The 14,816-nt window shown below is 44.9% G+C and overlaps 1 protein-coding gene across 1 annotated transcript in view; it reads left to right on the top strand.

The window, feature by feature from the left end:
• Positions 1-14,816, top strand: part of XRN2 (5'-3' exoribonuclease 2) — a 302,991-nt gene that overhangs the window by 9,691 nt on the left and 278,484 nt on the right. Inside the window, exons 2-4 of the mRNA XM_033938550.1 lie at positions 12,578-12,705; positions 12,794-12,905; positions 14,110-14,221. Of these exons, the coding sequence (XP_033794441.1) occupies positions 12,578-12,705; positions 12,794-12,905; positions 14,110-14,221 (352 nt within the window). The remainder of the gene's footprint in view (positions 1-12,577; positions 12,706-12,793; positions 12,906-14,109; positions 14,222-14,816) is intronic.

Below are 14,816 nucleotides of genomic sequence, written 5' to 3' on the forward strand. Positions count from 1 at the left end.
GGCCTGGATTCTATAAACAGTGTACTGTGGTAGGTGTCCTACCGCTGTCTAACCAGCCAAACGGGATGCATATTTTTTATAAAAAATCTCCCGAGGCAGGCTGCCTACATTGGAGGTGCCTCTGGGAGCCAAGGGAGGTGTGCAAGCTCGCCTAAGGCTAGACACAGGTGTGGATTGGCCCGGAAGTAGCCTTAGGCGGTCATGTGCGTCTCCCTAGCCAGCAAGGGATCTCCACCTACATCCAAAATCTCTCTCCATCTTCTTTTACCCTTTGCTTCTTATAAAAGAGTCGCAACTCAAGGGCAGGCCAACATGTGAGGCAAGCGGCTTTTTCTTCTCAGCGGTGATCCTCCATGTTGTTTGTCAGCTGCTGGGAAGAGGGGGAGTGAGGAGTCGGCGGCTCATCCGGATCCGGATTGTCAGGAGTCCTGCCTTTGGTCCTGTCCTGGTCCCGCAAAACTGGCTGGCAATAATGAAATCATGCACCTCGGTGGCCTTCCCTCTTGCCAAATCGCTAAAGGCTCTGTCGGTCTCAATCCCACCCCTCAAAATCAGGAAGTAACTTCAGAGGGGAGTGGGATCGAGACCGGCAGAGCCTTTAGCGATTTGGCAAGAGGGAAGGCCCCCATGGCGTCTGGCTTCGTTATTGCTAGGCTGTTTAGCAGGTCTGGGACAGGACTGAAGGCGGGGCTTCTCAAAATCCAGATGCGCCAGCCACTCCTCACTCCTCCTTCCTCTCGGTGGCTGGCAAACAGCATGGAGGACTACTTCGGCCGCCACTGGGAGGAATCAGCTGCCTGCCTCACATGTTGGGCCTGCCCCTGACCATGCGACTCCATTCCCCATTTGGATATTTTTTTTTAACTACGGAAGTAGACTCAAATATAAACTGAGACCCCCATTTTTGGATGAAAAATCTTGGTTTATATTTGAGTATATACAGTAATTGTTATTATATTCCTACAAAAAAAAAAGCTACCAGCTGAGCAGGGTTTAGATCAACTCTTATCTACTGAATTTGATCTTACAAATTTTTCTTAAAGATTCACAGGATGTGATTCAAATTAGATTCTACCCTCTTAGTGGCTTGCCTAAATGAGAATGATAAAATGTTGATAATGAAGTTGTATTTCAAAAATAAGAAGGCAATCTTTTGTGGTGTTAATGTTTTGATTTTTCCAGAATGGCCATGGCAACACAACCAAGATGTAAAGCCTTTTTGGGCTTGAAACCTAGAGTGGTGGCCTTAGGTGCCACTTTTTATTTGAAATTTCCCTGTAAATGTCTTCTCAACTTCCAAACTAAGGATTTTGTTTTGGGACCCAATTCAATTGAAAAATTTCTTAAATTACATGAAGGGGTAAAATAACTGATTTTCTGGAGGAGTAATAGAAGTTTTTCAACACCTTAAATTTGGAATTTGTATCCTAATGTCCTAATTGTTCATTTTTGAATTTATACAGTTTGCCTTTCTCTGATAATTAATTTACCTTCTCCTTTACAAAGCCGTGCTAGCATTTTTAACGCCAGCCCGCTGCAGCAACAGCTCCGATGCTCATATAATTCCTATTAGTGTCCGAGCTGTTACCGCTGCAGCCTGTGCTAAAAACTACTAGCGCAGTTTGATAGAAGAGGCCCTTAGTGGTATGTATATAAGACACCATATTAAATTAACCCACTCCTTTGCAAAGCTGCGCTAGCATTTTTAGCGCAGAGAGCCACGCTGAATGGCCTGCGCTGCTCCCGACGCTCATAGAGTTGCTATGAGCATCAGGAGCAGCCCGGCTCTCTGCGCTAAAAACTGCTAGCGCAGTTTGATAGAAGAGGCCCTAAATGTCCCAAAGGATTCAAAGAGATTTACAAAACAGTTACCTCGTAGATTGACTTAAATAATGGCCAAAAATCAAACCAGGTACTTTGAAGTTTACTCTTGGTCCCAACAGGCTCATAATCTAACTATAGTATCTATGAAAGAAAGAATTATTTTCATTGGGCTGGATGGAAGTGTATGTTTAAGATGGATTTTTTTTTTCTTTGTTAAATTTTTCTTGTGAATTTCCATATCTTATATCCTTTTAGAGATTTATTCAATAAAGAGATTATTTTAAAAAAATCTGTTGTTCAATTTCCTTTATGTACTGTGTTCTGTCAGGATTTGATGTCTAAGGGCTGGATGCACTAAAGTCATTCGGTAATACCAACTGTATCGCTGTTGGCCGATTCTCTGGCCGATTGTGGAACAACGATCGATACACTACCAAGTTTGCATGCAAATTATTTGCACGGAAGTGCAAATGATTTGCATTCAAACCTGATAGACCAATCACTCAGTGAGCAATTGATACATGCGCAGAGCTCTACCAGCAGTGACAGGGAAAGCAGCCTCCTGTCACTGCTGTCAGGGCCTCTGTTTTTGTAATGACACAGATTTTGTGAGTGTGTTACACATGCACAATTTTTTCCATAAAAAAAAAGCAAAAAGCCCCCCCCCCAATGCTGATGGCTCTTCCCAGCACCCTCCCCCCCAAACCAGCACTGTGACCCCCCCATGAAAGTGAAAATGGCAGGAGGAATGCCTACTTCCTCCCACCTGGCCAAATACCCCCGTGGCATACCCCCACCCGGCGTCCATGACCCCCCTCAACCATCCCCTACCCTCCTCCCTTCCTCCTGAAAAAAAAAAGGCAGGAGGGATGCCCATTCACTCCTGCCACCGGATGCTCCCCTAAACCTTCCCCCCCCCGTACCAAGCCCCATGCAGAGCCGTCCATTAAAATGACTGCTGTGAGTTTCCATGGTCTCATGAGACTACAGCGGGAACTCACGGTAGCCACTTTTGTGGACGGCTCTTCATGGGGCAGGAGTGTAGGAAAAGCGCTCCTACCTTGCTTCACCGCTAGACCATCAGGTAAGGTGTCGAGAGGTCCAGGAGGGAGGTAGGGGGTGGATCAGAGTCAGCCCTAAAAGTTATTTGTGTGTTTTCAATGTTCGCGGGCCGACTTTGGCTCTAACCCCCGTGAATATGGAGGGAGAAGTGTATTTCAGTTTCTGAATCCAATTATATGTGTTACATAAGTAAGTAGAGTATGTGGTTATACGAGTGTTTCTTCCAATCTTACCCAGGGAGAATTATCCATAGGGTTTATCCAACAATGTAAAGCTCTAAGACAAGCTGACATTGTAAGTTTGGTAACCCAAGCCCTCCTGATGTTTTAGGAAGAAATAGTATAGAAGCTTTTATTTAATAGCCTTTTATTATATCACTAGTCTTTAAGCCCGTTACATTAAGGGGTGCTAGAATATGTGTGTGTATGTCTGTATTTATTTATTTCTCTCTCTCCTTAGCCTATTTCTGTATTTCTTTCTTTATGTCTCTCTTTTTCCTCGGCTGTCCACCACCACCCCTTGGCCTGCTCCCCCTGTCCATTCCCCCTTCCTTTTTCTTCCCTTGTGTCCACCACCACCCCTTCACTGCTCCCCTTATCCAGCAGCAGCCCTTCTCCCTTTGTTTTAATTCCTCCCTGTCCAGCAGCACCTCTTTCCTGCTCCCCCTGTCCAGCAGTAGGCCTCCCTTCCTTTTTTTGCCCCCCCAATCCATCAGCACCTCTTCCCCTGTCCAGCAGTACCTCTTTTCTGTTCCCCCTGTCCAGCAGTAGGCCTCTCTTCCTTTTTCTGTCCCCCCTGTCCAGCAGTACCTCTTTTCTACTCCCCCTGTCCAACAGTAGGCCTCCCTTCCTTTTTTTGCCCCCCCCCGGTCCATCAACACCTCTTCCCCTGTCCAGCAGTACCTCTTTTCTGTTGCCCCTGTACAGCAGTAGGCCTCCCTTCCTTTTCCTGCCCCCCCTGTCCAGCAGCACCTCTTTTCTGCTCCCCTGTCCAGAAGTAGGTCTCCCTTCCTTTTTTTGCCCCCCCCGTCAATCAGCACCTCTTCCCATGCCAAGCAGCAACCCTTACCTCCACCGACATCTGCCTGAAGCCGACACCGACAACTCTGCCCTCCACCGACATCTGCCTGAAGCCGCTGCAGCCTTCAGGCACCGACAGCCTCTGCAGCCTGCTCCAATTTCCTCCGCGCTGTTGCTTGCCGTTCTTCCCCCCCCCTCCCCCCGGAGAAGCTTCGTGCGTTTCGGCAGCCTCCTGTCTGCGGGCCGCCCGCCCATGGTCCCCTGTCCGTTCGAAAGAGGAGCCGCGGCGGGCGGGTGGGCAGGCAAGAGGGAGGAGTGTGAGAAGATGCTGGCAGGTGCGCCTGTGCCCCCCCTCCAAATCAGCGGCAGCAGTGAGGCGGCATTCTGGCGGTGAGTGATGGCGAGAGGGGAGTTGCTCCGTGTTTTGGCCTGCCTCCGTGTTCGAAAATCGAATTCGGCACGGAGGCACACCTCACGGCGCCAGGAATCACGATGTTACAACAGCGCATGCGCACTCTAGGGTTTTATTATTATAGATATAAAACAAACAATGCAAGTTTTTAATGTAGCAAAAAATTTGCGAAGAATATTTATTGGCAGGCCCAAAAACAAAAAGCAAAACTGTGAATATGAGGTACTTGATGTCAGAGTTTATTATAATAGTTCTTCCTAAGTATTTCAAATGGTCTAGGTAATGTCCATACCAATAAAACAATATTACACATCAATGAATTGTGGTGCGAGCCCAACATGGTCCGTGTTTTGGCTCTGAACGCCTTCTTCAGGGGTCCTAAATAAATATTTGTATATGTAAATATGTGAATTACTGAGAGATGTGGAATGTGATAAGGTGAAAAGATAAATGTGAATAAAGATGAGGGATGAATATAGTGAATCTTACTGGAATGAAAATTGTGATCTAAAAAGGCAGTTCTATGAGATGGATAAGTTGTATGATGAGAACCCACCCAGACTCACCATCGATGATACTCAAACACTGCACAACGCTACTGAAACTGTAATCAGAACTGAGAATACTAGGGATTATATTTGACAAGAACCTATCCTAGGAGGCATAAATGCCGAATACGTCTTGGTTTTCTCAGTGTTGTGAACATTGACCAAGAAAATATTCACAACATTGAGAAAACCAAGATGTATTCGGCATTGCTTCATCATTGAAAACTTTCAGATCTTGGTTAAGTTACTGGGGCTAACCCAACTAGATTATTGCAATGTTCTTTTTTAATTTTCCATGGCAAAACACCAGACTACATGTTGAATTTAATCAAAATGCTACCCAAAGACAAATACAACCTGATCAGCAACCATATGAACATAAGATCCCCAAATCCTAGAGGAATCATATGCAACTCTATTCACTTTACAACCTTCCCACCCCTGGCAGTAAAATAGTGGAATCCTTTACCAACACAATTAAGGAATACCCCCTCCAACCACAACTTTCATAAAAGCCTAAAAACCTGTTTGGTCTACAAACAAGCTAAGACCACTAGAAACCAAACAAAATGCACATTACCTCTCCTAACCAGATAGATGACAAAGCTCCCTACAAACCAGGAAAATGACATCCATACCAGAACCCATAATATCAAGGCTATAACACCAGATATATCCTGTCTTCTCACCAAACCATATGCCATAATCATATACCTACATGAACACAAACCAAGTAATGTGTGTCATGAACCCTATTGAACTAATGTAATCACTAGATATGGCCAGGCTCTTCTAAATTGTAAATCACATTGAACTCCTCCTGAGGCATATTGACAGTCCATAAATTCTAATGGAAGATTAGGTTTATACCTTTGATAATTGTTAGTCCCTGTAGGATTCCATAAGCTAAGTGTTCAATCCCAACCCGCAATCCGGGAGTTGCAGAAATCCAACACTTTCTGAGCACATGTTCCACCACCTTAGCCTGAGAACTAGCAAACATATCCAGTTAAGTCCCAAAGCCAAGCCACATACCTGAACAAATCCAGAGAGGGTATGGGGGATGATTTCCAGCAACATAAACAATTCTTGAACTGAACTGCTCTGCAAAACATAAACAAGTAATAAACAGGCACAAAGGCACCTCAGAAAAATCATTGAGGAACAATGTAGAGCTAACTTGCCATGTGCTACGAGCACCCCAAGAAAGACATTCGATAATGCGCATTCTCATAGAAAATTCCCCACAGCACAGGAACTGTCAACTGGCTGGAAAGCATTCAAGCCTGTAAGGAGAATCATCAAGGCAGAAAGAAACAGGCTATTCCAAACAACTGAATGTAAACAGAGAGGGCGGGTCATACGGAATCCTACAGGGACTAACAGAAGATTATCAAAGATATAACCCTAATCTTCCAATCTGTTACGTCCCTTCCGGATTCCATACGCTAGGTGATGTACCGAAGCAATGGTAACCATCTAGGGAGGGACAGAAGAGCCTGCCCATAACACCGAAGCGGCATCGGAACGGACCGCCATATCTACTCAGTAACAGTATGAAGAGAGGACCAAGTAGCCACTCTGCAAAGTTCATCAGGATGAATCGCGTGAGACTCCACCCATGACGGAGCCATACTAACAGTCGAGTGGGCGTTATGCAAAATCAGTAGCTGCTTGCAAGTCATGGAAATGGCCATTCGAATCCAACAAGCGAACAAAGCCTTGGGTACCGGTCAACCACGGCGAGGTGCAGCTTTCAGTACAAATAGGTGATCAATCAGCCAGAAATCATTAGTCCTCTCCAAACAGTAGAGCAAGACTCTCCTGACAGCAAACTGTGCACGATCTAATCCTTTTGCTCTGAGCCTGCAGTAGGAAAAGCAGACAAATGAAGTTCCTGGTTGACATGGAAGGCAGAAACTACCTTCAGTAGAAAGGAAGGAAGGTTTCATATGGAGAAAACTCCCTCATCCAGAATACGGATAAAGGACGCAGAAGGACAAAAAATGCTTTGCTGAGACAATGGCTACCAGAAAAGATGGTCTTGGCTGTCAAAGCCTGAAGCAAAGCAACCTTCAGTGGTTCGAATGGGGCCTCTCCAAGGCCCTGCAGAATGATAAGATTCCACGAAGGGAAAAGAAAATGCAAAGGAGGTCGCAAGCGAAGTGCCCCTCCCAAAAACTTAAACACAGCTGGATGAGCAGTAAGCGAACTAGCGCCTCTGCACATTCTAAAATATGAAAGGCCTGCAACCTGAAGTTTAAGGGAGGCCACTGCTAAACCCGTTTCGAGGTCCGCTTTAAGAAAAACCAGGACCACCGAAAAGGGAGCCCTCTCAGGCTCTACGTGATTCTTAGTACACCACTGCTGGAAAGCCTTCCAGGCTTTGGCATATGACATTGTAGTAGAGGGTTTCATCGAGCGCAAAAAAGTCAAAATAAACACATCCAAAAAACTGCGCTTCATCAAAGCTGAGCGCTCAAGAGCCATGCCATAAGACCAAAGCACTGTGGGCTCTCCATGGGCACAGGCTCCTGACTGATAAGATATTGAGGAAGAGGGAGCCGGAGTTTATTGCCCCACAGAAGATGGATGAGATCCACAGACCATGGTTGACAAAGCTAGTCTGAAGCTACTAGAATCGCCAGGCTGGAATGCTTTGCTATCTGGCAGAGGATCTAACCGACCAAAGATCACAGAGTGAACATCATACAGGAGCTCGTGAGCTGGCCAGGGCTGAACCAAGGCATCCGGCCCTAGCTTCCTCGCTGTTCGTAGACTGAAAAAGTGCCTGGCCTTCGAGTTCTCTCCTGAAGCCAACAAACCCATCTGGGGTTAACCCCAATGCTGTACAATCAGATGGAATGCCTCCTGCGAGAGGGACCATGCTCCTGGTTCCAGAATCTGTCTGCCAAGGAAGACTACTTGAATATTGTTGACTCTGGCCACATGGGCCGCCAAGGAAGATGAGCTTCCACCCAGTGGAACCACATGCGAGCCTTCTGGCTCAAGAGAGAGCTTCTCGTGCCCCCTTGATGATGTACGTACACCGCTGTGCTGTTGTTGGAAAAATTCACACTGCTGTTCTTTTCAGAAGGGGCTGGAGAGCGAGTAGCAACAGCTGAATTGCCTGATGCTCCAGAAGATTGATCAATCAATGTTTTGGATGAGGAGTCCACTGCCTCTGAATGGAGCGGTCTCTGCAGTGAGCCCCCAACCCAACAGGCTGGCATCCATCATAAGTCATCCATTCAGAAATCCGAAGAAGCCAGCCTTGGCAGAGAGCCTCCCCCATCAAGCTGCTGCTAGCTGGCACCGTCCAGGGGAGCGGCATCTGAAGGGGAAAACACTGCGGAGACCACCAAGAGAGGAGGGACTCCTGTAAAGGGCACATGGGCGCTCTGGCACAGGGACCGCCTCCAAGGATGCTGCCAGAGACCCCAGAATCCTGCTGATAATGCTAGGCTAAGGGAGCCGGACAGTCCAGGAGGATTCTGATCAGTTGTTGAAGTTCCTCTCTGTGTGCCTTGGGAAAAAATACATGACCCTGTTTGGAAACGAAGAGAAAGCCCAGATACTCCAGGGACTGGGAGGACATCAAGCTGCTCTTCCTGAACTTGACAATGCCTGCTGCAGAGACACTACTCTCTCCACCCCACTTTCACACTCCTGACGAGATGGAGCCCAGATCAACCAGTTGTCCAAGGAAGGATGGACTTGGACCCCCTGCTGAAAGAAAGCCGCCACAACTACCATCACCTTGGCGAAAGTGCAGGACGCCGTCACAAGGCCAAAGGGCAGAACTGGAAATGCAATTGCAGAACATGGAAACACAGAAACTGGCGATGCTTTGGGTAGATTAAAATATGGAGGTAAGTTCTGTGAGATCCACAGACACCAGAAACTCCTGGAGAGGCAGCAGCTATCACCGTGCGCTCTGTTTCCATGCAGAAAAGAGGAATCTGCAAGAATTGGTTGACTGACTTTGGATCCAGAAAGGGTCTCCAATCTTCCTAGCCTTTTTGTGGCATGATGAAGTATAAAGAGTATCTGCCTAAGCCCAATTCATGTTCTGGAACAGGTTCCAGTGCCCCGATGTCTAAGAGGCATTACAAAGTTTCGCTAACCATGGACTCTGTTCCAGTTGACTTGCTGGCGGCCAGAAACAAATCCAGAGGTGGGCAAAGGAGGTCTAACTTGTGCCCTTCCCGAATGATGGCCAGCACCCGATCCGAAGAAAGTTAAGTCCATTCCTGATAAACTGAGAAGTCTGCCTCCGCTATGAGGAAGCTACGCTCAACCTCTGGCATTATCGGGGCTTTTTAAGGCACAGCCACTGCATGGGAATCTGAGGATGTCTGGAATTGGTACTGTTGTAACGGGGGCATAGCCCTGGGAACGTCTCTAGGATCCCTGATGACACCTATAGGAGGAACGAAGAGCACTAAGATCTCCTCCCGATGTCCGGCAAAACTTGCTCACAGGGAGAGACTTAGGGAGGTCCACGGCAACACCTGTGTAGAGGTCAGCTAGACCTGTACCAACCTTGAAAGGACGTCCATTTAAGGAGGCCCGTGAGGCAGCGTCCCCAGCCCAAAGATAGATCCAAAGAGTCTGGCAGACACTGCACAAGCAGAGAATGTACTAAGAACTCTAATGAGATCATAAAGGACATCCGGCACATAATCCACACTAACCATCACCAGTGGAAGACAGGCATGCACCTCCACAGAGGACACACTGCGCAGGCTGTAATGACAGGCACGCGCCATAAAGGAAGTGGCCACAGCCGCTTGGATACCTAAAGATGCCACTCTTTTTAACATAATATCCACCCTGCAATCCTGAGAATCCAAAAACCTCACTCCCCCATCACTAGGGAGGGCTGCATATTGGATATCCTGCGCCACAGTGGAATTCTACCTCAGGCTATTCAAAAATCTGCTGAAAATCAGGATCCAGGGGATAAAGCTTAGACATAGCATTAGAAGGTCGGAAAAAGCTTTCTGGGGTATCACATTGTTCTGAAACCAGACCAAGAAGCTGTGGATGGAATAGAAAAAGGGCACAGGAGAATAGTCCATGACCGAAGCCTGAGAAGTGGAAGGTGGAGAATCCAAATGGAGCTCTTTCAGAACAGCAGCAGTAAAAAGGCAGATAAAGGCCTGCTGAAAAATCTGTGACATAAAGGTCATCACCCAAATCCACACGCTTAGGGCGGCCGAGGCAACCAGTCCCAGCAGGGGTATCAACCGGATACAATATAGAAGCAGTGTCAGGAAACAGAAGAGTCATGATATCTGCATGGCAACTACTGCAATCGAGGTCTGCCAAAGCCAGATGAGAGGGCTCCCACACAGGAAGATCCACCACAGGCGCAACAGACTGAGAAAGACCCGATGCGCCCGCTGGCCGTGTCAAACAAGGGGGGTCTGAAGAATATGCCTTTCAGAGAAGTCAAATAAAATCCAGTTAAAAGGCCCACCCTGCAACCATGGCAGGGTTCTGTTGAGACACATGTGCCACGCCAAAAGAGTTTGCAGACTCGGAATGCAGGTGTTTTGTGCCAGGCCCCAGCTTGGCTTTGGGGTGAGATTTTCTGCTGAAGGCACAGACCTAGGGCGGCTCCCCAACCCAAGAGTACTTGGAGGAGGTGATGTCCAAAGCTTCTGCCCCCTCCCCCAGTGTATTACGGCATGAGGTACACATTGCTGATCCGGCGCTATCAGTGTCCACATTCAATAGATTAGGGACTGGGGAGTCCATCCCAAATGATTTTTAATCAAATTAAGGGGTTTTGAGGCAGAAATAAAACTTAGAAAAAAAGATTGTTTAAAATCCAAGATGGCCATCGTCGGCGAAAAACCCCAAAATAAAAAATAGCAATTTGGAGTCTGGGGAGGCAGGAGACCTGAACCCTACTCTCAGAAACTGTGAAAAACGACTTTAAGAATGATTCAGAATCCACCCCAAAAGTTTCCATAGGAAATAATGGAGGGTACTCACAGTTCTGTAGTGCCATGCCTGTCAGCGATTTTAAACAGCAGCTGAATGGAAGAAAAGGATTTTTCTGTCTCAGAAATTTCTCCAAATGACCAGCCTGAAAGATCTTTGGATTGCCAAACAACCAGACACCGACTATGACCTCCGTCCCCCCACGGATCCTTGCCACGTGGTCAGGGGCAGGAAAGGCAACCTACGCCTTGAAACCTAGGTGGGTTTCACTCCAGACGCCTACAACCGGCGTTTGAAACCCGTGACAAGGTCAGCGGACAAGCAAACTCCCAGGGGAAGGGACCCCGAGTTTAAGAATGGTGGCACACAGCAGGCTTGCTCCACATATCCACCAAAGTTTCTCTGTGAAGCAGCAGTCCGGCACCGTGGGCCTATTTCCTTTCCTTTGACAGGGGACCACCAGGAAGGGTCTCAAGGCACTGAAGCCACTGAGAAACCAAACTTTAAGCGAGAAAATAAGAAATAGAAGAAGAGCCACTGCAAAAGATTTCTGCATAAAGTACTTGCAGAAATTGTAACTGGATATGTTTGCTAGCTCTCGGGCTAAGGGAATGGAGTATGTGCTCAGAAAAGTGTTGGATTTCTGCAACTCCCGGATTGCGGGTTGGGATTGAACACCTAGCGTATGGAATCCGGAAAGGATGTAACAGAATGTAACGAAATGACCAATATCCCTGGGCTTATGGGGCCTATTGCCCATTTGGTCAATCATCACAGATCTTAAAAGTGCACAATGAGAGACTAAGTTAAAGTCTAAATACATTGGAAGTCTAAATATTTTGGAAGAGAGGCAAGATAGGGGAGTTAAGACATGTTACTTGTAAGATATAAATGCACCTAGGCAGCTTGCCTCTTTCAATAGACAGTAGGCTCTAGAACAGGGGTATCAAATGTCAGTCCTCGAGGGCCGCAATCCAGTTGGGTTTTCAGGATTTCCCCAATGACTTGCATGAGCTCTATTAGCATACAGTGAAAGCAGTGCATGAAAATAGATCTCATGTATAATTCATTGGGGAAATCCTGAAAACCAAACTGAATAGCGGCCCTCGAAGACCGACATTTAATACCCATGCTCTAGAACAACAGATCACAGGATAAGGATCAAAGAGGTAGAGAACAAAAAAACCCCCAAAACTTTTATCTAGAAAGAAAAAAAAATCAGCAGTTATTCTAAAAAAAATCAACAACTCTGCTCTTTACCCAGGCTTATTGGGTATGATGGGATAGAAATGGCACCAGGGTTTCCCTTCCTTTTGTGTTTCAGTAACTTTGGTTTAGTTTTAGTCTATGAAAAAAATGCCCTATGAATTACCCCTCTCTTTGTGGTTCTGTGTCTGTGTCCTGGTTTGGATTAGTGTGTAATTTATTTCTAGTTTAGAATGTTAGCAGTTAGTCTATTTTAATTCTAGAATTTTAAAACTACCATAATGACCCATGAACGGCAGTATGCTAAACAATCACAATTAATTAATAAAACCAAATGCAAGAAAAGCACAACTCATTCCAAAACGCCATGAACTGTGAAGGTAGAAGGAGGAGGAAAAAGAATACATGGAACATTATTGGAAGTTTGCAACAAGCCAGACAGAAGAGAAATCGATCTAGTTGCACTTTATCTTCTTAATAATGCAAGTATTTACAAATCTAGCAGGTTTCACTGAATGAACATGGCATGCTTTTATTTTTGTGCCCCGCAGCCTAAAGAATGCAATGGCGTCAAGATCCCAGTTGATACCAGTAAGCCAAATCCAAATGAAGTGGAATTTGATAACTTGTATTTGGACATGAATGGCATCATCCATCCATGCACACATCCAGAAGACAAGTAATTATTTGCTTATTATTTTGTTTTTGTAAATGATGTGCTCAATTGTGTATTCTTGATTTTGAACATTTTGACTTGGAAATTACAGGCCAGCACCCAAAAATGAAGACGAAATGATGGTGGCTATTTTTGAATATATTGACAGACTCTTCAATATCGTAAGACCAAGGCGATTGCTTTACATGGCCATAGATGGTGTAGTAAGTAACAGTATATCTATCATTTATCTTGCAGTCCTGCATTTTATTGTATTTTATATTATATTAATTTATTTAATTTCAAGCATATCTTCACAAGTTAAACACTTGTTTAAGCAAAACAGATACAATTATTACAATATAGCACAAAAAGAGTAAAGCATGAAAAATTAACACATCCTACGTAGACCTCTAAAAGAAGAAATGGAATAGCAAAGATAATGAGATCCAAAAGGAATTTCAACTACCAAAAATAAAAGGTAATTTGCATTAGTAACCCCACCCTTATTCAAAAGTACAACTCAAAATTACGTTAGTCCCCTCCATATATGTGCTGGAGGAGGCAGAGAGAGATGTGTACTCATTGGGGGAATGTGTACTCATTTATTAGGGGAAGGCAGAGCAATGAGGGGTGTTAGAGGAAGGCAGAAAACAGTTGAGGTGAGGGTGTGATGGGGAAAGGCAAAGAGAAAGCTATGAGTGTGTGTGCACTGGGGGGAGGGGGGAGAGAGAGAGAAATTTGAGGGCATTCACTCTGGAGAGGCAGCCTACATGGAGCCACCTGGATCAAGAGGATACTTGGAGTACTAGTAACTGCAGAAGCAGCCCTTAAGGAGCATTGTTGCTGAGGAAGTGATTTTCCAGAAGCCCTGTTGGATAAATAAAAATTTTGTAAGAAAATGTTTTTGGGGAGAGGTGGGAATTGAGAGAAGCTACTGTTTTGGGGAGTAGAGGAGAGATTCAGTGGCTACTGCTATGGATGGGGAAGAGAACCAAGGGGTAGTTGGGCAATGGAGAGAAGCCAAGGCTGCAACTTTTGGGTATAGGTGAGTGGGTTCACTGTCCTACTTACTCTTAGTAGTTGTAGTTTTGGCTTCTTTCCCATTGCCCCACCAAACTCGGCATAAAGCCTCTCTCCATTGCTAGATGGTAGGCTGTAAGTGGGTGGGAAAAGGGTAGAGTAGTTGCCTCCTATCTGCTCATTCCTTGCTGCTGTGTTAAACAACTTGTTGCACATCATCTTGAGTACATTATGAATCTGTAATGTATAAATGTAATGACTGGAATTTTTATTCATTTATGCACAAGTCTGGCTTCTAGGTTCTAAGAAACTTTATTGAGCCCCGGACTAAAATAAAATGGTATAAAATAAACCTTGTTAATTAATATGATGGAGTGTTTATAAAACTTTCATTAAATTTATTAGGCCCCACGTGCTAAAATGAACCAACAACGCTCTAGAAGGTTCAGGGCTTCAAAGGAGGGTGTAGAAGCTACAGAAGAGAAGGAACGGATTAGGAAAGAGGTGCTTGCAAAAGGTAGAAATTTTTCCTCTTTATATCGTATTGATTTTGAGATAAGTATGTCTTTTGTGAATGTTTATTTATTTCTGTTATGGTTCTTGCTGCCTTCTGGTCTGCAGTGAAGTCCAGTGGAAAATGTTGCTTCCAGAAGCAATACACACATTCCTGTGTGTTATAAGGTAGCAGGAAAATAATGTAGAAAATTTAATTTAGAAAACAAAATTTTTTTTTAATGCATCTAAAATTGGAAAATAGCCAATGGAGTTTATTGACATTTATACATTAGTGAAAAACGTGTTGTATAAAATGAGGATGCTAAGGTGTATAAGGAAATATTTGTTGAAAGACAATTATAAGATGATGAAATTGTTAATTCTTTCACATTTTTACTATTGCAGTCTATTTAATGTACATAGGATCTCAAGATAAACATTTGAAACATTTTTAAACACTTCAAAATACCACTGTATGCTGGCTTTTAGCGTACACAAATTTGGTAGAGTGATTCCTTTGTTAAAAGAGCTGCATTAACTTACAATGAGAGTGTGTATTAAATTTAAACTATGTATATTGATTTTTCAAATTTTATCAGGATTTTTTTTTTTAAGTT

The sequence above is a fragment of the Geotrypetes seraphini genome, chromosome 3 (genome assembly GCF_902459505.1).
Source record: "Geotrypetes seraphini chromosome 3, aGeoSer1.1, whole genome shotgun sequence".
Classification (NCBI taxonomy): domain Eukaryota; kingdom Metazoa; phylum Chordata; class Amphibia; order Gymnophiona; family Dermophiidae; genus Geotrypetes; species Geotrypetes seraphini.